This window comes from Hyla sarda, chromosome 4 (assembly GCF_029499605.1).
Source record: "Hyla sarda isolate aHylSar1 chromosome 4, aHylSar1.hap1, whole genome shotgun sequence".
NCBI classification, from domain to species: Eukaryota; Metazoa; Chordata; class Amphibia; order Anura; family Hylidae; genus Hyla; species Hyla sarda.
In genome coordinates this window covers 344,251,013-344,276,181 of record NC_079192.1, presented here as the reverse complement: position 1 = coordinate 344,276,181, position 25,169 = coordinate 344,251,013, and the positions used below count along the sequence as shown (strand labels likewise).

At 44.4% G+C, this 25,169-nt stretch overlaps 1 protein-coding gene across 7 annotated transcripts in view; it reads left to right on the top strand.

Moving 5' to 3' along the window:
* Positions 1 to 1,126: 1,126 nt before the first annotated feature.
* The window catches only part of RUFY1 (RUN and FYVE domain containing 1), a 147,665-nt gene continuing 123,622 nt past the window's right edge, over positions 1,127 to 25,169 (top strand). For 5 of the 7 annotated variants that reach the window (XR_008843088.1, XM_056516537.1, XM_056516532.1 and 2 more), the window contains exons 1-2: positions 1,127 to 1,276; positions 11,026 to 11,202. Coding sequence is in view for 6 of the 7 variants with exons in the window: in XM_056516537.1 (XP_056372512.1) it covers positions 11,046 to 11,202 (157 nt within the window). In the remaining variant the exon portion in view is untranslated. Of the gene's footprint in view, positions 1,277 to 1,574; positions 1,782 to 4,188; positions 4,322 to 11,025; positions 11,203 to 25,169 lie in introns of those variants that run through there. The other 2 variants (XM_056516534.1, XM_056516535.1) reach the window with 2 other exon arrangements.

Genomic DNA, 25,169 nt, shown 5'->3' with positions numbered 1-25,169 from the left:
ACACATATTATACATAGCACTGCACAGTATATACATTATACATAGCTACATACACATATTATACATAGCCCTGCACAGTATATACATTATACATAGCCCTGCATAGTATATACATTATACACAGCTACACACACATATTATACATAGCACTGCACAGTATATACATTATACATAGCCCTGCATAGTATATACATTATACATAGCTACATACACATATTTTACATAGCCCTGCACAGTATATACATTATACATAGCCCTGCACAGTATATACATTATACACAGCTACACACACATATTATACATAGCACTGCACAGTATATACATTATACATAGCCCTGCATAGTATATACATTATACATAGCTACATACACATATTTTACATAGCCCTGCACAGTATATACATTATACATAGCCCTGCACAGTATATACATTATACACAGCTACACACACATATTATACATAGCACTGCACAGTATATACATTATACATAGCTACATACACATATTTTACATAGCCCTGCACAGTATATACATTATACATAGCCCTGCACAGTATATACATTATACACAGCTACACACACATATTATACATAGCACTGCACAGTATATACATTATACATAGCTACATACACATATTTTACATAGCCCTGCACAGTATATACATTATACACAGCTACACACACATATTATACATAGCCCTGCACAGTATATACATTATACACAGCTACACACACATATTATACATAGCCCTGCACAGTATATACATTATACATAGCCCTGCACAGTATATACATTATACACAGCTACACACACATATTATACATAGCACTGCACAGTATATACATTATACATAGCTACATACACATATTTTACATAGCCCTGCACAGTATATACATTATACATAGCCCTGCACAGAATATACATTATACACAGCCCTGCACAGTATATACATTATACACAGCTACACATAATCCTGCACGGTATATACACGTTGTGTATACAGAGACATCCACATCACTACAGCACAGACACTCTGACCACACTCAGCTCTGCTGTATACATTATTACGTCATTCCTCCACCTCCTTACATCAGAACACAACGCCCCCTGTACACGTGACTAATCACATGTCCATGGATCGCTGTAGCAATATGAAATGTTCCTGGCGGGGACCCGTAGCTGGGACTGGGCGGCGCTGTGTCCTTGTTTTCCTGTGATGGCAGGCTGCAGCTGAGAGGACTGGTCGGCACTTTTATAACTTTTTCCCGTCACTAGAGGTCAGTGGTTTGGGGCGGCACTGTTATGTGCAGTCATTGGCGGCTATCCCTCAGTGTGGCCCCGGTACTCTGCCCTCACACAGCTGGCACTTGTGCTGGTAGCGTCTTCTCAATGTGTGGGCAGTGGTGCAGAGCTGTCACTGAGGGGCTACTGCAGTGGTTCCCAACCAGGGTGCCTCCAGCTGTTGCAAAACTACAACTCCCAGCATGCCCGGACAGCCAGAGTCTGTCCGGGCATGCTGGGAGTTGTAGTCTTGCAACAGCTGGAGGTGCCATGGTTAGAAAACATTGGGCTACTGAGTCCCCACTACATCATGTAGAATCACTGTATGAAGGGAATGTGTCATGTGATGTCTGCATTGTGCGCTAGATCTGGGACAACCAACTGTTGCCTTGTCCTGCCAAGGGATGTCCAGGCATGCTGGGAGTTGTAGTTGTGCAATAGATGGAGGTACACACTGATCTAGGGGTATTGGTGGCAGGCCCACAACATACCAGGATAAGCGTAAGTATAAATCCTAGATCTGTCTTGGCAATATGTTTCATAGATTGGCATAATTTTTGGTTACGGTAGGGTAACGTGCCATATTTTGCTGCATATTTTCCGCAGCTGATTTTGTTAGCCAATATGCAGCAGCAAAAAATGGCACATGTGACCCTACACTTAGAAGAAATATTGTGGCTGCTTTCAACCCAGTTCATGGCAAAGAGGAAAGACTTTTCTTTCTAATACAGATGTAGTGATGGAAGGACTGGACCAGTCCAAGCTTGGAAAAGTGTTTTTCGGCAGCCGCAGTGAAGCTGATGTGTCTGATGTGCAGAAATATCGCTGTCGGTGAGCGGAAAACAGCCAAACCGTAGAAATCACCAGACGGCGCACTTTCACTTTTTTGCACTTTTTGCACAGAACAAATGCATTTCATACAACTATTACACCTGTCTATGTGCATAGACCAGCTGGAGACACCCTGGTTGGCAAAGACAATGACAAGTCCATAAGTCTGCAGGGGAAGCGACCGCGTAGCTCGACTGCATGATCACATGACTTGTGTGGTAGATGCTTGTGACCTGAGTACGCCTTTTTCTAAGCACATGCTGCACCTCCTTCATCAGACGTGTGCTATCTGAATAGCATACTCAGCTTAAAGTGTACCTGTTGTCAGCAAAAACTTTTTATATAATGTTGATAATACCATGGTATGTATGTTTGTAATATACATTGGTTACGATGTAACTGTAACTTCGCTCATCTCTAGTGCGGACTCTTGGTTTGTCAATTATCTTGATGTGTGAGCCAGGAGCATTTCATAGAGCCTCGGTGTACAGAGCCCCGCCTGTCCTCGGCACAGAGCCCTGCTTGTCCACCCGTACTTCCTGTATTTGGACTCCTCATAGAGACACACTGGCAATAGCTGCAGGGACAAAAAATCTACATATCTTTAAGCCAATGTACAGGGTGGGCCATTTATATGGATACACCTTAATAAAATGGGAATGGTTGGTGATATTAACTTCCTGTTTGTGGCACATTAGTATATGTGAGGGGGGAAACTTTTCAAGATGGGTTGTGACCATGGTGGCCATTTTGAATCCAACTTTTGTTTTTTCAATAAGAAGTGGGTCATGTGACATATCATACTTCTTGGGATTTTCACAAGAAAAACAATGATGTGCTTGGTTTTAACGTAACTTTATTCTTTCATGAGTTATTTACAGGTTTCTGACCACTGATAAAATGTGTTCAATGTGCTGCCCATTGTGTTGGATTGTCAATGCAGCCCTCTTCTCCCACTCGTCACACACTGATAGCAACACCGCAGGAGAAATGCTAGCACAGGCTTCCAGTATCCGTAGTTTCAGGTGCTGCACATCTCGTATCTTCACAGCATAGACAATTGCCTTCAGATGACCCCAAAGATAAAAGTCTAAGGGGGTCAGATCGGGAGACCTTGGGGGCCATTCAACTGGCCCACGATGACCAATCCACTTTTCAGGAAACTGTTCATCTAGGAATGCTCGGACCTGACGCCCATAATGTGGTGGTGCACCATCTTGCTGGAAAAACTCAGGGAACGCGCCAGCTTCAGTGTATAAAGAGGGAAACACCGCATCATGTAGGCCACTGGATATGCGAAATTGCTACATGATGATGTGTTTCCCTCTTTATGCCCTGAAGCTGGCACGTTCCCTGAGTTTTTCCAGCAAGATGGTGCACCACCACATTATGGGTGTCAAGTACGAGCATTCCTAGATGAACAGCTTCCTGGAAAGTGGATTGGTCATCGTGGGCCAGTTGAATGGCCCCCAAGGTCTCCCGATCTGACCCCCTTAGACTTTTTATCTTTGGGGTCATCTGAAGGCAATTGTCTATGCTGTGAAGATACGAGATGTGCAGCACCTGAAACTACGGATACTGGAAGCCTGTGCTAGCATTTCTCCTGCGGTGTTGCTATCAGTGTGTGAAGAGAGGGAGAAGAGGGCTGCATTGACAATCCAACACAATGGACAGCACATTGAACACATTTTATAAGTGGTCAGAAACTTGTAAATAACTCATGCAAGAATAAAGTTACATTAAAACTTCATCGTTTTTCTTGTGAAATTCTAAATAAGTTTGATGTGTCACATGACTCTCTTCCTATTGAAAAAACTAAAGTTGGATTCAAAATGGCCGCCATGGTCACCACCCATCTTGAAAAGTTTCCCCCCTCACATATACTAATGTGCCACAAACAGGAAGTTAATATCACCATCCATTCCCAAAATGGCCCACCCTGTATATTACAAATACACATATAATAGTATTGATAAGGATGACCATTATGGTTTTAAATACTGATTAATATATATATATTTATTAAAAATAGATATATATGCTAATATGCTGCAGAAAAACATTATTTCCCTTATAGACATTTCAGCTTGCAATTTGATGGTGACTAAGATGAAGACCTTGGGACGAGGCCAAAAGAAGTAAAATAAGAAGTCAAAAGAAATCTAGACTGTGCAGAAGGACAGAGAAATCCGGAATTTTCTGGTAGAAAAGTGAGAGGGCAAGAGAGAAATGAATGCTTAAATATGTTAATATATACAGACGCAATACTCAAATAACCAATCAAAATATAAAATGATGATTTTGATGTGATAACTATTCTCCCCTTTTTGTCAAATGTAAAAACCAATGTACTTCTGTGAAATAAACAGAACTCTCAGAACTCTTTGGGAACAGCTCCTGAGCTTCCTGCTGAGAAAGAGTTTTGATCCCAACGTTTTTTCTGGTGTATATTTCGTTTGTCAACACTCAGCAGTATACAGCGGCAGTCACTCACAGTTTAAGGCCTAACCAGAAGCCAGCCTTGACAGTATTACCTACATTATATAAAAAGTTTTTGTTGACGACAGGTACATGGTCTTGTGACCATGAAGTCGAGCTGAGCCGTACCTGTACACTAATGGACTTGTCATTGTCTATGCATGTTCACCTGTGTGTTTTGCTGAAGATTTTTTTCTGCTGATATTTCCTACCCATTGAAGTCAATTCATAGGAAAAAAACAGCAGAAAATCTGCAGCAAAATACACATGTGTGACTGTACCCATAACATGGAAAGGGATATATCATACTGGAGCACTTATTGCTTTTCGCTGTTGTAAAGCCAAAAAATCCATGCCCCCCCCCCCCCCCTGGTGAGAGTGCTAAGGGATAAGTTGTTTGTGTAGTAAGAAAAGGATGTGCCCAGTCACTACAGATTTATGAAGATGTTTAAAAGAGAGACTGTCTACCCATTACAATGAATCAGAGATGTGTCATTTTTTTTAGAAGAATATAAAATTTGGTTGGTTGCTATGGGTAAAGGAAATTTTTTTTTATTTTATTTTTAGCTTCATAAACTTCTCAAAATAAATTTTGTCTACAGATACCATAGTCACTGACCGAAATCTGGATGTCATTATGGTTATTCCCTCCCCCAACCCATCACTAAGGCTAGATTCACATTGCCGCTGTGCTCCGTCCTGTTCTTGGTCTATTCGCCATTTATTTATTTATTTTGTGCCGAGCAGCACAACTGACTCAATCGGGTCCTGACTGATCCCATTGACTGAAATTGGGTCTGTCGGGAATCTGGTAGTTTAGCGGGGGAAAAATAGTGTGTGCATTGTCAACGTAGCTTTCTTTTGTGAAGCCCGAAGGCAATGTGAACCTAGCCTTACAAGCATAGTGCCGCATTCTTTTTAAGTTCAGATGTGATAAAATTTGCACAGATCAGTGCAATACATGTGGATGGGGTTTTACACATGCCATCCGTGGGTAGTCGAAATATTTTTTACATGGGGAATTAGTGAGTATGCTCTGGCCTTTTAAATCCACAACTTGCTCATTCTTTTGCAGATTTGCTTCCCCAGAGTAACTCTAGAGTGGGCTGCCACTGCCGCTGCCTCTCGCCACTCATCTTTCTTCTTTCCTGGTCACTTTGGAGAATGACGTCTGTAGTCCAGCCCCTATCCAACCAAATCATTCAGCAGGCATCCCGTGGAAATGCCTGGGGGGCCCTGAGACCAGTTCAGATCGGCGATTTGCGGCGATTCGGGGCTGATCGCGTCTCTGATGACCCAATAGCCTGGAAAATAGGGATGATTGGAGCGTGACAGCTCCGACCATTCTGAAGGATAGGATTGAGGTGGTAGGAGTGCCACCTCCTCCTATCCCCTGTGATTGTCCGGTCAGGACTGACCAGCAAATCGCAGGGCGGGGGTGAAAGTTAATTTCCTCCGCTCTGCCCGCCCCTCGACTGCGAAAGATGGCAGCGATGGTGTGGGGACCGGCACGGGGACCAGGAACGGCGGCTGACAGGAGGCAGGCAAGTGGCGGCGGTGTCAGATGCAACTGTGAAGATCCCCATAAAGTGATCTTCACAGCTGTATCTAGGAGTTTCAAAACTACAACTCCCAGCATGCCCGGACAGCCTTTGGCTATCTGGGCATGCTGGGAGTGTTAGTTTTGCAACATATGGAGGGCCACAGTTTGGAGACCACTGTCCTTCCATATGTTGCAAAAGTACAACTCTCCACATGCCCAGACAGTCCAGGCATGCTGGTAGTTGTAGTTCTGTAACATCTGGCCCTTCAGATGTTGCAGAACTACAACTCCCAACATGCCTGGGCAGTCTGGGCATGCTTGGAGTTGAAGTTTTGCAACATCTGGAGGGCTACAGTTTGGAGACCACTACATAGTGGTCTCAAAACTGTTCTCCTCCAGATGTTGCATAACTACAACTCTCAACATGCCCTTCGGCTGTTTGGTCATGCTGGGAGTTGTAGTTTTGCAACAGCTGGAGGCACATGGGTTGGGAAACACTGAGTTAGGAAACAGACAGTGGTGCGGAAACACTGCGGTAGTCTGTTACCTAACTCAGTGTTTCCCAATCCCAACCAGTGTGCCTCTAGCTGTTGCATAACTACAGCTCCCAGCATTCACGGTCTGTCAGTGCATGCTGGGAGTTGTAGTGTCCCTGGTCCCCCCCCCCCCATGAATGTACAGGGTACATTCACATGGGTGGGGATTTACACCAAGTTTCCCGCTTCAAGTTTGAGATGCGGAAATTTTTCCGCTGCAGCGGGAAACTCACTGTAAATCTCCGCCCATGTGAATGTACCCTAAAAACCCTACACTGCACTACACTAACCCTAAAAAATAAAGAGTAAAACACTACATATACACTACACCCTTACACTTTCGCCGCCCCCCAATTAAAAACGTCTTGTACGTCAGTTTTTCCAAAACGGAGCCTCCAGCTGTTGCAAAATAACAACTCCCAGTATTGCCGAACAGCCATTGACTGTCCAGGCATGTTGGGAGTTTTGCAACAGCTGGAGACATCCTGTTTGGGGAAAACTGATGTACAGTATTTTTGATAGAGGAAGCAAGTCTAACGCTTGTATCCGGGTACACCCCTATGAAAATCCCTAATTTAGTCCTCAAATGGCGCCTTTTACATGGCGTTCTCTCATTTCGGAGACCTGTCATATTTCAAGGCAACAGTTTAGGGCCACATATGGGGTATTTCCGTTCCCAGGAGAAATGTGCGTTACAAATTTTGGGGGCTTTTACCCCTTATGTAAAGGAAAAGTTGGGGTCTATACCAGCCTGTTAGTGTAATTTTTTATTTTATTTTTTACACTAACATGCTGGTGTTGCCCCATGCTTTTCATTTCATAAGAAGTAAAGGGGGGGGGTTGGTGAATTGTAACACAATTTCTCCCAAGTACGGAAATACCCCATATGTGGGCATAAAATGCTCTCAGGAGTGGGAGCGCACTATGTACATTTGAGGTCTAAATTGGTGATTTGCACAGGGGTGGCTGATTTTACAGCGGTTCTGACATAAACGCAAAATAAATACCCACATGTGACCCCATTTTGGAAACTACACCCCTCACGGAACATAACAAGGGGTATAGTGCGCCTTAACACCCCACAGGTGTCTGACAGATTTTTGGAACCGTGGTCTGTGAAAATGAAAAATTTAATTTTTCATTTGGACAGCCTACTGTTACAAAGATCTGTCAAACGCCAGTGGGGTGTAAATGCTCACTGTACCCCTTGTTACGTTCCTTGAGGGGTTTAGTTTCCGAAATGGTATGCCATGTGGGATGTGTTTAACTGTTCTTGCACTATGGGGGCTTCCTGAATGCGACATGCCCCGCAAAAACCATTTCGGCAAAGTTCGCTCTCCAAAATCCCATTGTTGCTCCTTCTTCTTCTGAGCCCTCTACTGCGACCACAGAGCACTTTACATCCACATATGAGGTATTTCCTTACTCGAGAGAAATTGGGTAACATGTAACTATGAGAGAAATTGGGTAACAAATTTTGGGGGGGCTTTTTCTTCTTTTTCCCCTTGTAAAAATAAAAAATATGGGTCTACAAGAACATGTTAGTGTAAAAAAAAAATGAAGATTTTGAATTTTCGCCTCCAATGTGAAACATCTAAAGGGTTAACAAACTTTTTGAATGTCATTTTGAATACGTTGAGGGGTGCAGTTTTCATAATATTTTCTCTCCCCCTGCCTGTCTGGGGGTCCTCCCTAGTCCAACCACCACTGCCGCTGCTCCATTGCCTCCCCCGGTTTTATAATTACCTGTTCCCGGGGTCCGTGCTACTTCTGGCTCCGGCGTCGTCCTGAGCTGTCACTGTGCGCACTGATGGTGACGTCGCGTTGAGGATGTCACTCGTCATTGCGCTGCGCAGCGCAATAGCGCAGGACGCCGCAGGAGCCAGAAGTAGCGTGGCCCCGTGAACAGGTAATTATAAAACCGGGGATGGGGGAGGCAATGGGGCAGCGGCGGCGGTGGTCTCTGGCCGGGGCGGGGCATTATTGGCATATCGGCAAGGTAATTGCCGATACCGATAATGTCCAAAATCTTGAATATCTGCCGATAATATCGGCCAGACCGATAATCGGTCGATCCCTGCTTCAAAGTTATAAAAATGCTAAATTATCTAATTTTTCATGAAATGTTTGCATTTTTCCCCAAGAAATGATGCAAGTATCGAAGGAAATTTACCACTAACATAAAGTAGAATATGTCACGAAAAAACTTTCTCGGAATCAAATTCATAAGTACAAGCATCCCAGAGTTATTAATGCTTAAAGTGACAGTGGTCAGAATTGCAAAAAGTGCTCTGGTCCTTACGGTCAAAATGGGCTTGGTCCTTCCAGTACTTATTAGCGGCTGTATACTACAGAGGAAATTCTTTTATTTTTGGATTTATTTTCTGTCACGACCACAGTGCTTTCTTCTGACACCTCTGTCCATGTCAGGAACAGTTCAGAGCAGGAGAAAATCCCCACAGCAAACATATGCTGCTCTGGACAGTTCCTAAAATGGACAGAGGTGTCAGCAGAGAGCACTGTGGTCAGACAGAAAAGAAATCCAAAAAGGAAAATAGTTTCCTCTTAGTATACAGCAGCTAAGAAGTACTGGAAGGATTAAGATTTTTTTTTTTTTTTATAGAAGTAATATACAAACCTGTTAAAAAAAAATTCCACAGGAGTACCCCTTTAATGAAAAGGACAAAAGGGCACCTCCTCTTGCAATGCATGTGGTGAGATCCAGATGCATAGGTGGAGCTGCACAAGCATGGCTATCTCTTCTGAATCTTCTTGGTGGCCATAACTATTGGTGACATTGGGTATTCAATGAGTGGAGACACAGCTGGATAAGAACTCCATAGCAGTACAACTTCCGAAAAATAAAGGTATCTGCATAAATGTCCAATGTTTCATTATCCTTTATGATGGCAGTACCCAAAGGGCATTCCTGGGGGAAAGGGCAGACTGTCCCCTGATATATTACATGGCACTCCCATTGGCCATTTTGCTGTCACTATATTCATAGCAATTCTACTACTTCTTGATTTGGTTCACCATCCACAGCCATGGAGTAGATGGCAACATCAGCTGAGTGCCCCTGCTTCTACATGCAGAGGGAGGGATCAATTAAACATATATGTACATATAGGGGGAGGTTTATCAAAACCTCTGTAGAGGAAGATTGGTGCAGTTGCCCATAGCAACCAGAGTGCTGCTTTCATTTTTCACAGGCTTCTTTGAAAACGAAAGAAGCAATCTGGTTGATATGGGCAAATGCACCGCTGTTTTGACAAATCTCCCCCACTGTGTGTGTGAAAATAAATATATATCGACCACACTGTTTGGTAATTTAAATGGGCACTCTAATTAAAAATTTTTTTGCTATTGCACTCCTTTATGGTAAATAAAGAAAATCTTTCTAATGTACTGTTTAAAAATTAAGTTTTCTATGTTTTATTTGTTTTTAAAAAAGCTGCCACTAGGTGTCTCCCTACTTGTTCGGGGCACATTTCCCCCCCCCCCCCATCTCTTGCACAGACTTTGGACTTCTACTGGCCTGGCAGAAGTCCAAAATCAGGAAATGCAGTCAGGAGTGCTGAGGGTGGGTGTGTGTGTAGCCTTAGCCAATCATAGCTCATCTCACACACTGAACTGCTCTGGGCTGTGTATAGCAGAGTGAGGGAGGAGGTTCTCTCCTGTATGCCCCCCTCCCATAGACTTGCATTGAGGGGGCAGGGCTTGACGTCAAGAGGGGGGGCACGAACACCGAAGCCCGCACCCAGCGTTCAGAACATTTACTTCCGGACTCTGGGGAGTAGGGTAACCCTTTAAATGTGATTGCAGTTCACCTTTAAAGGTAGGCTCACACATTGCGTATACACTGCAGATTTTGTGCATTGAGAAATACACTGCTTATTCTCCTATGAGCAAGCACACAGGGCTTCCCTGCGGCAGTCCTGTATGGAGGAGGGGCAAGTGCTCCGCCGTGACTGGTGCGCTGGGTCCGCCTCCAAACCTCATTGCCCACACGGAGCTGCCGCTAGGTAACCCTTTGTGTTTGCTCAGAGGAGAATACGCAGTGTATTTCCCACTGCACCGGATTTTGTACAGCGCGAACTACGCTGCATATATGCAATGTGTGACCCTACCATACAAAAGCATCTCTGTAGTGCAACTTCTTGTGCCTCAGTTTCCAGGGCATATGTGAGTGGGACATAAGGGAACATTCATACTTATGCTATCTGTGCTTCACTTTTTACTTGAAAAGAGTATGACTTTAATATGTAAAGATGAACTGAGACTGTAATGTTGTCATCTATGTGGCGTGACGTTACAGAAGCAGGGAATGTAATGGTTTTCTTGTGCATCTTTTTAGTCTTTTATAGAGGAATCAGGATGGACGAGCGGGCCAACTTAATGAATATAATGAAGATTTCTATAAAGGTATTGATCCAGTCTGCTCTAAATCTGGACAGAAGCCTGGATTCTGATTTCCCCCCATTGCAGCAGTTTTTCTTTGTATTGGAGCACTGCCTGAAGCATGGTCTAAAAGGTAATGTCTGCTCAACAGGGATTCACTATGCCCTACATTTGTTTTTATGGCTCATGCCTTTTAGGTTTTATTTGGGTGTAGCATAGTTTTTACTAATAGATTTCTAATGCCCCAAAATGACTGACTTTTATATTACAATGTGTAAATGGGCATTCCTAAACCCCATATACATACATTGTACACTGATTTGCTCACAGATTTTTAGGGCACAATGTGCCGGGGGAAAGCTGCTACACCTACCTTGTCTGAACATTGCCTTTGACAACCTTTTACTTTATTTCTTTATAGAGCTTTATTTCTGGCCATTATATGACTTGTATGTTGTGTTTGCTCTGCATGGTTTATCTGTAAATTGCAGCTGGTGGGCAGATCCTAATGTCCATACACTGCACACACAGAAGAGAGCCTACACTTCTATGTCTCCATATACAGAAGACATGACAAACCAGCAGTGAGCAGTCTATAAAGCAATGGAGTGAGAGATCTTACTTAGGCTTTAGGCTGCATTCGCGTCTCGTTTTTGCAATACGGTTCCCGTATCGGTTTTTTTGTAAAAAAAAAAAAAATTTTAAAAAACCACGTATCTCTCAAAAGCGGACCGAACCGTGTACAACCGTATATACCTCTGTACGGTTTTAAACCGTATACGGTTTGAAAACGGATGTCCGGTTCCATACGGTTTAATACGTTTTTTTGAAAAAAAAAGGATACGGTTTTATGTTTGTGCTTAATTAAAGGGGTAGTCCAGTGCTTAAAAATGTATCCCCTATCCTAAGGATAGGGGATAAGTTTCAGATCGCGGGGGGTCCGACTGATGGGGGCCCCCGCGATCTCCTGTATGGGGCCCGACTCGCTAGCCAGATAGCGAATGTTGACCACCGCATGAAGCGGCAGCGGACACGCCCGCCTGGATAGCTCCTTTTAAATAGAGTTCTTCTTGTTCTATTTGTGGGAAGAACTCTGGGCATGCACTGCGCATGTGCAAACTGCAAAAACCATATTGTGCAAACCGGATGGAACCATACGCACATACGGTTCTGTACGGTTCCCATTCACCACCATTTAAAAAAAAAATGTATACAGGTTGTATCCGTTTTTTCACCGGGACATAAAACCGCAGTAGGTTCGAGAAAAACTGATAAAACCGTAAATGGTGCAAAACGTACACAAGCGAATGCTACGTTTGGCATACAGTTTTCAATGACATGTCTATACATACGGTTTGCAATACGGTTCCATGCGGTTTTTACTCTGAAACCGGATAAGGGAACCATATTGCAAAAACGAGATGTGAATGCTGCCTTAGGCTGGGTTCACACCATGTTTTTGCAATACAGTTCCCGTATATGTTTTCAATTTGAAAACCGTATGGAACCGTATTAAACTGTATGCATTAACTCTCCTTTGAAAACCGTATGCCAAACGATGCATCCGGTTGTGTCCATTTTGTATCTTTTACAGTTTTGCCCGTTTTTCCCGTACCAGAGCCTACCACTGTTTTTGGGCCGAGTGAAAAACCATATTGAAACCGTATGTTATTTATTAATTTTTTTTTTTTTTTTTTTTTTAAATATACTTTATTCACGGATCCAGAGCATGTACAAAGCATATATGACAAAGGTGCATTAAAATCAGTCAAAATCTGGAACAACAATACAATGTCAGGATAATAGGTCAAAAGTATCGTCTGGATCCATTTTGTAATACGGAGGATTACCCCCAAAATATAGGAAATAACAAGTAACAACTGTGAAACAAAACCTCAAATCTCCCAAGGAAAGCTGCTCCATCCCCACCCCGAGTACAGTGTCGTGCCTATGTAGGGTATTGGCCACCTGAGGTCAGACTATACATTATGCATACAGAGAGTTCTAATAGTGGGATCCCATAGAAAGCCAAGGATGTAGAAGATTATACAACATTAAGATGATAGTTCTAGATTACCAAGAGTGCCCCTGAGAGCCTCAGTTAACCCCTTAAGGACTCAGCCCATTTTGGCCTTAAGGACTCAGACAATTTAATTTTTACGTTTTCATTTTTTCCTCCTCGCCTTCTAAAAATCATAACTCTTTTATATTTTCATCCACAGACTAGTATGAGGGCTTGTTTTTTGCGCGACCAGTTGTCCTTTGTAATGACATCACTCATTATATCATAAAATGTATGGCGCAACCAAAAAACACTATTTTTGTGGGGAAATTAAAACGAAAAACGCAATTTTGCAAATTTTGGAAGGTTTTGTTTTCACGCCGTACAATTTATGGTAAAAATGACATGTGTTCTTTATTCTGAGGGTCAATACGATTAAAATGATACCCATTATTATATACTTTTATATTATTGTTGCGCTAAAAAAAAATCACAAACTTTTTAACCAAATTAGTACGTTTATAATCCCTTTATTTTGATGACCTCTAACTTTTTTATTTTTCCGTATAAGTAGCGGTATGGGGGCTCATTTTTTGCGCCATGATCTGTACTTTTTTTTGATACCACATTTGCATATAAAAAACTTTTAATATATTTTTTATAATTTTTTTTTTTAATAAAATGTATTAAAAAAGTAGGAATTTTGGACTTTTTTAATTTTTTTCCGTCCACGCCGTTCACCGTACGGGATCATTAACATTTTATTTTAATAGTTCGGACATTTACGCACGCGGCGATACCAAATATGTCTATAAAAAATGTTTTTTACGCTTTTTGGGGGTAAAATAGGAAAAAACTGACGTTTTACTTTTTTATTGGGGGAGGGGATTTTTCACTTTTTTTTTTTTTACTTTTACATTTTTTTACATTTTTTTTTTTTACACTTGAATAGTCCCCATAGGGGACTATTCATAGCAATACCATGATTGCTAATACTGATCTGTTCTATGTAGAGGACATAGAACAGATCAGTATTATCGGTCATCTCCTGCTCTGGTCTGCTCGATCACAGACCAGAGCAGGAGACGCCGGGAGCCGCACGGAGGAAGGAGAGGGGACCTCCGTGCGGCGTTATGAATGATCGGATCCCCGCAGCAGCGCTGCGGGCGATCCGATCGTTCATTTAAATGGCGAACTGCCGCAGATGCCGGGATCTGTATTGATCCCGGCACCTGAGGGGTTAATGGCGGACGCCCGCGAGATCGCGGGCGTCGGCCATTGCCGGCGGGTCCCTGGCTGTGATCAGCCGCGCATGACACGGGCATCGCTCCGATGCCCGCGGTTATGCTTAGGACGTAAATGTACGTCCTGGTGCGTTAAGTACCACCTCACCAGGACGTACATTTACGTCCTGCGTCCTTAAGGGGTTAAATACCATGTAGTATGTTTAAAATATGTCATTATCCTGTGACGTTCGCCGTCATCAGGTAAGTAGTGCAAATATCTTTTCCATTTATTAAAAAAGGCCTTAGCATGCAACTCTGAGCATCTTATGGACAATAACATCTCTCTATGTAGTACAGAATGATATTCCTTTAAGATTTCTGTGATTGTTGGCACGGTAGGTTGGAGCCAATGTCTAAGCAAGCACAGTTTAGCAATCAAGATAAGTAAGTGTACACCCTTGGGTATTTTGCCCCTATCAGGAGGGTTCGATTCTCTAACAGGTAGATGGTGAAAGAGGTATGGTTCGGGGGAGAACGGTAAATGTCTATCCCAAATGGTCAGTATTAAAGATGATAGGTAAGACCACAATTTCGACACCTGCGGGCATTCCCATAAGCAATGCCAGAGGTCTGCACCCTGTAGTTGACATGTCGGACAATGCGTGAGGAACGGAGGCGGGGGTGGCGTGCCCCTCCATTTAAATGCATACGTAGCCTTATGTAGAATACGCCAATGAATTTCTCTTAATTGTGCACTGGGGGTAGAGCCATTGACAGCCAATAAGCCCTCTAGTAAACAGGGGCGATATCAGAGTCACCAAGTTTAGAGGACCATTTGGCAAGAGCTGTGGCCCCCTGTCCCTTTAACGCTATATCCCTGATGGTTGCGTAGATCAGCGAAAGGGAACGGTGGGATTGTGTGTTCCCCAACAATTTGTCAAAATCATTAGGTTTTTCTACCGTCGCATAACCTCTCACCACACCATTGAAAAAAAGAGCATAATTGATTATACAGCCACTGATGGGAATCGGGAAGGGTATATTTGCTCTGGAATTCCCCCCAGCTCATGAACACTCCAGTAGATTCAGTCAAGAAATCAGCAAACTGAGTGATACCCAGCGATTTCCACTTGTTGCCTATCGGACTATTGGTACAGTGATCAAGCGCAGGGGTGCTCCACAACTGAAAGTGTCTAGAAAGACACCAAGGCATCCCACACATTTTATGGAGCGCCTTCCACGTTGCCAATGTGTCACTAAATAGTACATTCTTTCTCAATGAGCCAGGGATATCTTTATAAGGTAAGTGAAACAGAGTGGATAGTGAACCCAGCGGGCAGAGACCCCTCTCCAAGGGCGTGTTTGAAAAATGAGCGGTATCAAAGATCCAGTCCCGGACAGGTCTAAAAATAGCTGACAAATTATATAGACGAGCATTAGGCATTTGCAATCCCCCCTTCTCTCTTGCTAGACATAAAGTGTCATAGGCTACTCTTGGGCGTTTACCTATCCAAATAAACCTTGTAAAACTAGCATGGAGCCTTTTAACATCAGTATGGCGTAATAACGGGAATTGTCTGCAGCGGATAGAGGATTTTTGGGAAGCTCATCATTTTAATTAATTGCACCCTACCATAAAACGAGAGAGGCAGGTTCTGCCATCTGTGCAACTCACCCTCAATTTTCGCAAACAAGGGGGGGATAGTTTAGAGTATACAGGGAGAGTGGAGTGCGACCCAACTTTATACCTAAGTAAGAGATATATTTCTGAGCTACTTGAACCAAGGGCACCCGGGCAGGATCATGAGATCCCGAACCTAAAAATAGCAGTTGACTTTTATCTAAATTCACCTTGTAGCCCGATAAAGAGCCAAAAGTGAGCAAGGCTCTAAAAACAGCCGGCAGCTGGGTCTCTGGTTCGTTTAGATATAGCAGTATATCATCAGCAAAGCAGCTAATTCGCACCTCCTCCGACCCCACCATAATACCTTCATAGATGCTGTGCTGAAGAAAGTACTGTGCCAGCGGCTCCAAGGCCAAGTTAAAAAGCAGGGGTGAGAGGGGGCATCCCTGTCTTGTGCCCTTCTGTAGCGGAAATGGGGTAGAAAGATACCCCGGTAGATGTATTCTAGATACAGGATTCTTATATAAAGCCGACAAAAATGTTCTAAAACTACCTGTTAACCCCATTTTGTTCAGTACCAACTCCAGCCAAGACCAGTGTACGTTATCGAAAGCCTTTTCGGCGTCTAAAGACAATAGTGCTGGAGCCCGGCTGGAGTATGGACGAGACGACACCGCCCCTTGAACTGCTAGGACTGTCCATATATTGAACACGGCAGCTCTATTTTTAATAAAACCAACCTGATGCGTTCCTATCAGGGATGGCAAATACATTGCCAGCCTGTCTGCTAGTATTTTGGACAAGAGTTTAATATCGACATTTATTAAAGATATAGGGCGGTAGGCGCTAGGTTGAGAAGGGTCCTTCCCCATCTTATGTAGGACCTTTATATGGGCCAAATTGCCAGATGGGGGTAACATCCCCACCGACAACGTACTATCATACACTGCTAATAATACTGGACTAAGCTTCTCACGTAGAATCTTAAAAAATTCCCCCGTAAAGCCGTCGGGTCCAGGTGGCTTACAGCTTTTCAACCGGGAAATCACCTGAGTAACCTCCTCCAGCGTAATAGGAGCATTAATCAAGTCTCTATCCTCTGCAGACAATTCAGGAAGTGTAATGGAACTCAAAAATCTATCCCCTGCAGCAGTATCTATATCTTGGGCCATATAGAGGTCTTGATAAAATTGACGAAAAACCTCCACCACATCCCTAGGCTGCCTATGCAGGTGCCAGCCTTATCTCTAAGGGGCCGGATGGGCTCTAGGGGCCGCTGACCACGCGCCATATTGGCCAATAATTTCCCAGACCTGTAAAACTCCGCCCTAAACTGGTCCCTGTAGTAGGAATCCACTGCAGCCCGAGAGATTTCAAAATCATGCTGCGCTTGAACCCATATGTCTTTCTTTACTGGAGTTGGATCATCTAAGAAAGAAGTATAGGTTTGTCTCAGTCGCTTAGTCATGCTATCATAATTGTCCCTAGCCAATTTCTTATGGTGGGCAACATGTGCTATAATTTTCCCCCTCAACACCGCCTTACCAGCTTCCCAAAACAAATGAGGGTCGTCCCTATGTGTCTCGTTAAACATGGCATATTCCTCCCACCAGTGGCTTAGTAGTTGGACAAAAGACTCATCTTTAGCTAGCATAGCAGGGAACCTCCAAACCCTATCTCCTCCCGGGGGTACTGCTGGGGTCAAAGACAATCCCACTGGTGCATGATCTGAGATAATTATGTCATAAATGTGTTCAGATTGGACATGCGACAAAAGAGGATGGGAAATAAACAGGTAGTCCAGGCGTGACCAGGACAGGTGAGGGTGTGAAAAATGTGTGTACTCTCGTTCCGTAGGATTCAGATGTCTCCACGCATCAACTAGCCCCGTAGTGTGAAGGAGTGTTTGTAAATTATAGTTCCATGTGTGGTGTACTACCCACATCTCGTCTCCTGTCCTCCGCTGCATTGACTACGGTGTTAAAGTCTCCGCCCACCACTATAAATCTTTCTGTGTCCGTCAAAATGTGCGAGGTCAGAGCATCAAAAAAATTGGCTTTCCCAGACTGAGGACCATACACATTGTATATGCTATAAGAAGTATCCCCTTCCATCAAAAGGACATGTTGCAGCAACCCCTCCACATCTTCCCAATGTGCTTTAACACTGTGTACCAGTCTCCTATGTATCAGGATCAATACCCCCCCTTTTCTATTTACAGCTGGGGACCCCAGTACACGTCCCACCCACATTTTCTGCATTCTCACAAAATCCTCTGTAACTAAATGCGTCTCCTGAAGAAGTACCACATCCGCCTTCAGTTTTTGTAGATGGCGTAAAACAGACGAACGCTTCTCAGGAGAACGCAAGCCCTTAGTATTCCAAGAAATAATTTTCATATGGAGGATAGGAAAATACGAATAAAAGACCTAGGTGTACCTGTAATACAAGTAATGGTAAGATCAAAAGGCACAGTAAATAAACCTAATGAGGTGCAGCCTCCCCGGGAGAAAAACCCAAAAAACAAAAAACACAAACATATAAATGGCAATAACACAGAACCAATCCCTGTCTATGGTAAATCCCATAGATCTAAGCGAGATAGGGAGATTAAGGACTTCACTTCTTCCGCGGACCTCCACTGGGTTCTCGCAAACCCAACTCATCAGTACACCTCTTAGCAGTACAAAGCAAACCAGAAGAGGCTCCGGCCCTGAACCTCTGGGATGGTGATAAGACGACAGTGTCAAGGCCATGTGAGAACAGGCAGGAGAAAAGTAAATAGGTAAGTGGATGGAAGAGAAGGAGGCAAGGAGTGATAGAAAAGTAGGAGGGATGGGGGGGAGAAGGTAAGGTGTAGGGTAAAGAGGTGGGGGGCAACAGAGGGTGAGTAGAAGAGAAGAGTAGGGGGGGGGGCGGGTGGGGGAATGGGGAAAGGAAAGAGGAGGGGGGGAGGGGGAAGGTGGGGAAAGGGAAAGAGTGAGCACCCAGGTAGCTAAGCCGCCACGGTGAGTCCTGAGCAGACCATAACTGTAAAATAATCAGCATGAGCGCAAGGAACAGTCACAAAGTCCAGAGTAGAAGAAGAAAAAATAAAAATAAAACGGGATACAGTATATTTCTCACGTGCAGTCGAGGGGAATCATGAAGCAGTCCATCACAGTTCAGGGAAAGAGCGACCCAAGGAGAAGGTCATACTAGTCCGCAGAGCAAAAAAGAAAAAGAAAAAAAAGATTCCACAGTCCCTGGAATCAGACAGAATCAGGTCAGGTGAGGTCACTCCATCACAACTGGTGGATTAGGAGGGCTTGCATGGCGTCGTCTCTTATTCTTCTCCGACAAAGTAGTCCCTGCAACTGTGGCTCTCAAATTCAACGCCGGTGCATTGCCGTGGAATGAGATTTGCCATAGAATGAGATGGTCCGCCTCCATCACATCCTATTGGCTCTCTGTTGTCACGTGACATATTTAAACTTCACGCATCGATGCGCACAGTAGTCTCAGTTTGGCTATCACAGGGAGAGGATCTCCTCACCCTGTGATAGCTGAAGCTGCACGGAGCTCACATGGGCTCTGTGGCCCGACAGAAGTTCACACATGTATGCAGCTCATACGGCTGCCTCATTTACTGTTGATCTACTCCCTTTGCCATAGAATGAGATGGTCCGCCTCCATCACATCCTATTGGCTCTCTGTTGTCACGTGACATATTTAAACTTCATGCATCGATGCGCACAGTAGTCTCAGTTTGGCTATCACAGGGAGAGGATCTCCTCACCCTGTGATAGCTGAAGCTGTACGGAGCTCTCATGGCCTCTGTGGCCCGACAGAAGTTCACACATGTATGCAGCTCATACGGCTGCCTCATTTACTGTTGATCCACAGCGCTATCGGGATCCCGATGCCCGATGGCGCTGTCATCCGTGTGCGTCCCCGCGAGCGCCCCACGCCCGCAGCTCTACTCCCCGTCCCCCGCAGCTGTACTCGCTCTACTCCCCGTCCCCCGCATCTCTACTCCCCGTCCCCCGCAGCTCTACTCCCTGTCCCCCGCAGCTGTACTCGCTCTACTCCCCGTCCCCCGCAGCTCTACTCCCCGTCCCCCGCATCTCTACTCCCCTTCCCCTGTGAACGCTCAGGGAGCGATCCACAGCGCTATGGGGATTCCTACGCCCGATGGTGCTGTCATCAGTGTGCGTCCCCGCGAGCGCCCCACGCCCGCAGCTGTACTCCCCGTCCCGTTAACGCTAAGGGAGCGGGGAACAGAAAGTAGAGCATCGGGCGCAGGTAAAGTTATTCGCGTAGTGCTACGCTCGCGTAGTGCTGCGCATGCGCAGTACTACTTTACCTGCACCCGATGCTCTACTTTCTGTTCCCCGCTCCCTTAGCGTTAACGGGACGGGGAGTACAGCTGCGGGCGTGGGGCGCTCGCGGGGACGCACACTGATGACAGCACCATCGGGCGTAGGAATCCCCATAGCGCTGTGGATCGCTCCCTGAGCGTTCACAGGGGACGGGGAGTAGAGATGCGGGGGACGGGGAGTAGAGCTGCGGGGGACGGGGAGTAGAGCGAGTACAGCTGCGGGGGACAGGGAGTAGAGCTGCGGGGGACGGGGAGTAGAGATGCGGGGGACGGGGAGTAGATCAACAGTAAATGAGGCAGCCGTATGAGCTGCATACATGTGTGAACTTCTGTCGGGCCACAGAGCCCATGTGAGCTCCGTGCAGCTTCAGCTATCACAGGGTGAGGAGATCCTCTCCCTGTGATAGCCAAACTGAGACTACTGTGCGCATCGATGCGTGAAGTTTAAATATGTCACGTGACAACAGAGAGCCAATAGGATGTGATGGAGGCGGACCATCTCATTCTATGGCAAATCTCATTCCACGGCAATGCACCGCCATCGCATCTTCAGGCGTAGTAAAAGATTCAGTAGTGCCATCTAACTTGAAAACTCGGAGCACTGCAGGGTATTGTAGAGTGAACTTTCTCTGTTGAGCCACCAGTTGCGAACAAACTGGAGAAAACGCCTTGCGCCTCTTTGCCACCTCCGCTGAGAAATCATTAAACAGCAATACCTTGTGACCACGTACCATCAGAGGAGATGTCAGCTTTTTGTAGGTAGAGAGAATCAAAGCCTTGTCCGCATAGTTTAAGAATTTCGTGATCACTTGTCTTGGTCTGTTATCAGCATTAGCAACAGAAGAGGCCGCAGGTTGTCTTACAGGGCCTAGTCTATGAGCTCTCTCCACTGCAGCCTTAACTTTAATGCCCAGTGCTTGTGGCAGTTCCTCCGCACAAATGGCGCATAGTTGATGAGACTGTATTGATTCAGGTAAACCCACCAGTCTCAGGTTGCTCCTGAGCGATTTTCTAAATCATCTGTCTTTTCCTGTAGAGCTTTAGTGAGTTGAGCAGACTGCTGCAGTTTTTGTTCAGCAGACATCATCTCCTCCTCCATTACATTCATCCGCTCCTCCAGGTCAGCTATCTGGGAGGTATGAAGGGACACCTCTCCTTGGACATGGGTAAGGGCAGAGGCAATAGAGGCATCAATTTGCATTTTTAAGTCAGGCAGGAGCATTTTCGTTACCTCCGCTGCCATTAGAGTGGCCAGTGACTGAAATGAGAACGGCAGTCCCGGAATCATGGCCTCCTCCGACCCAGCCAGCAGGCTTGCCAGCGATCCCGCTGTGTCAGTGAGTGGAGTCATGGGGAGCTCTCCGGCAGGGGCGCGAATCGCCGCCATCTTCCCGGCCCCCAGCTCTCCACAGGGTTGTAATTGCGTCCCTGCTCTCTGGCCCTGCCCGTCCCCGCTCCTTTGTACAAAGCGGTCCATCTGGTGCCTGCCGCACTCCACTAACCTCTGGCCCCAGACAGTTAGGAAAAGATTGCTGGATAAGGTGTTAGGAGTGGGTGGACGAAGCGGTGCGGCCGGAGCTCTCTCTCACCGTACCTCACATCCGCGCGCCGGAACCGGAAGTCATTAAAAAAAAATTTAACATGGGAGTCAGTGGAAACCGTTCAGAACAGCACCATACGGTTTTTGACTTTGAACATGCGCAGCGCACACCGAAAGTCTTGGAATTTCAATCAAACAAGTGAAACTTTATTTCTAATGGAGTAAAAAGTTAAAAACGTATACTTTTTTTCCCCTTAAAAAACAGATGCAACCGTACATCCTTTTTCTAAGCGTATACAGGTTTCAACTGTATACGTATTAAAATTTGTACACCTGTACTGATACAGTTTAGTCAGGTTTTGGGGAATCCGTTTTTCATCAAAAACCTTATACGGGAACTGAATTGCAAAAATGTGGTGTGAACCCTGCCTTTACAGAGCTGTCTGTACTATCTCTGTCTCTCTGTTGCAGGGGTGTGGAATTTTTATAAAAAACTACTTGTCCACGGGACTAAAATGGAGCAAAATCTACTTGTCCCTCATGACGATCCACTTGTCCGGGCCAATTTTCGCTTTTACGCTCTAATTTTTTCCTCCTCGCCCTATAATAGCCATAACTACCTACTATATTGATACCTTTTAATTTTTCAATAACATATTCTCTGAACCCCCCCAAAAAAAAAATATATATATACATATATATTAAGGGAAGTGAAATTGAAATAGTAAAAGATAATTTTGCAGATTTGGGGTTTTTCTTTTCTGCGCCATTTACCTTGTGCTTGAGATAACATGTTAGTTTTATACTTTAGGCGCCTGATTACAGCGATACCAGATTTGTATCGTTTACGTCATGTTTTACTAATTTTTTTTTTTCTAATTTTTTTTTCTAATTTTTTTAATTGCCATTTTTTAACCCCTGTAGCTTTATTTTCTTTTCGCATACCAGGCTGTATGAGGGCTCATTTTTTGCGCCATAATCTGTTTTTTGTATCGGTACCATTTTGGTATTGATCTGACTTTTTAATCGCTTTTTAACTTTTTTTTCTGGGATATTATAAAAATTCCAAATCTGTGGTTTGGAATTTTTTTACATTCACCGTACGGGATACATAATGTTATATTTTAATAGGTTGTACAATTGCGCACAAAGCGATACCAAATATGTTTATTTTTATTATGTTTGCATGTTTTTATATAGGAAAATGGGGTGATTTGAACTTTTAACATGGAAGGGGTTAATGCAGCGGTCTTCAAACTGTGGCCCTCCTGATGTTGCAAAACTACAACTCCCAGCATGCCCGGACAGCCAATGGCTGTCCTGGCATGCTGGGAGTTGTAGTTTTGTAACATCTGGAGGGGCACAGTTTGAAGACCACTGGGTTAATGTGTGTCTTTCAAACTTTTATTAAAACTTTTTTATTTTTTTTATTTTTTTTTTACACTTTTATAGGAGGAATCATTAGATTCCTCAGACAGATGAATAGAGTTCTATTGAATTCTATTAATCTGTGTGCTCTGTGATCCATTGATAGAGCCTGGTCCAGCCAGGATCTATCAAAGACAGGGCGGGACAGCAGGGAACAGAGGTAAGCCCTCCAGCCACCTCTATAGTGGATCTCCCCCCCGTGATCGTGCTGCGGGGGGGGGGGGGGGGATGGGGCGATCCACCCCACTAGCCCACCAGGGAGCATTCACATCTCCCTTTAGACGCCGCTGTCAGCTTTGACAGCGACGATCTAAAGGGTTAATAGCCAGCCACGGCGATCGCCACATGCTGGCTATTAGCGGCGGCCCCCGGCTACTGAAAACAGCCGGGGGCTGCAGAGTATGGAGCGGGCAGGAATCGGGAGCCCGCTCCATACAGACTGCAGATCGCCGCCGCACTTTTCAGGTCCGGCCCTGCTTGCCCGAAGCCGGGCTAAGGGCCAGCCAAATTCACCTGCCCGGCGCCCAAAACTGCTAGTCCTGGTCGTCGGGCGATAGGAATTCCACATCCCTGTGTTGTGCTGCTGTGTTCACAGGCACTTTCCCTTCCATCGCCCTCCTCACTCTATAGGCTTGTATTGTCTTCTGTAATTTTATGCCTGAATGATCTTACAGGACTAAAAGGGGCCTACATTTTAACAGGGGGTAGGCAAGAGGGAACAAACCCTGATAACAAGTGAAAGAAGCATTTTTGTCTGATTTATGCAAAGTTTGTTGAAAAGACAGGTATGCTTTAATACATTTTATAAATTTGGGCCACGTGCACATTACCACCTCGCAAACTAACCGCTAGACGACATGCAATGTAAATGTACTGTATGTCGATATTCCCTGGTACTTTGCGCACATTTACGTTGCTGGGATCCGCAATTATTTTCTCTCCCGATGTGGTGATCAAGCAAAGATGGTTGCTGTTATCTGCAGCCGGGGACCTGCCACTAATGGCGACATTAACCTTTTAGATGCCATGATCAATACTGATCACTGCATCTAAAGTATCTGCACAGATTTTTCAGACTCATCAGATCACCCGCAGGGCGATTGAAGCTTTTCTTCGAATCAAGATGGAGGCAGTCACAAGTCTCTACAATATTCTCTAATAATAGTCTATGCTGCACTATATAAGCAAAAATAAATGAATACATCTCGGAGTGATTCTTTAACTATTCAGTTCAGTGTGTACACATTTAAGAATATTGAATCTAATTGATCTACAAAATGGCAAAGTATTTTCATCTAGATGTAAAAACAGCAGAAACACAGAATGTGTCGGCACATAAGAGCCATTTGGCCCATCTTGTCTGCCCAATGTTCTGAATACTTATGAATAGTCCTTGTCCCTACCTTATATGAAGGATAGCCTTATACCTATTTCTATCTCATAAGAAGGATAGCTTCATGCTTAAACTCCTTCACTGTATTTGCAGCGACCACTTCTGCAGGAAGGCTATTCCAGGCATCCACTACTCTCTCAGTAATGTAATACTTCCTGATATTACTGCAGAAACCTTTGCCCATCTAATTCAAAACTATGTCCTCTTGTGGTAGTTTTTCTTCTTTTAAATATACTCTCCTCATTTATTGTTTTGATTTCCTTAATGTATTTAAAAGTTTTTATCATATCCCCTCTGTCTTGTCTTTCTTCCAAGCTATACATCTTAAGGTCCTTTTAAATGGGCAACTTGTTTTTTTTTTTTTTTTTTTTTTTTTTATGTTGTAGTACATATGTATATATCTCTAATATAGTTTCATTATTATTTTTTAATTTTATTAACATGGTGTAATTTACATTTGAAAACCGGCCATTAGGGGTCTCCCTCCTAGTGGCCGGATGCAGCCTGGCGTGACGTCACGCCTGAAA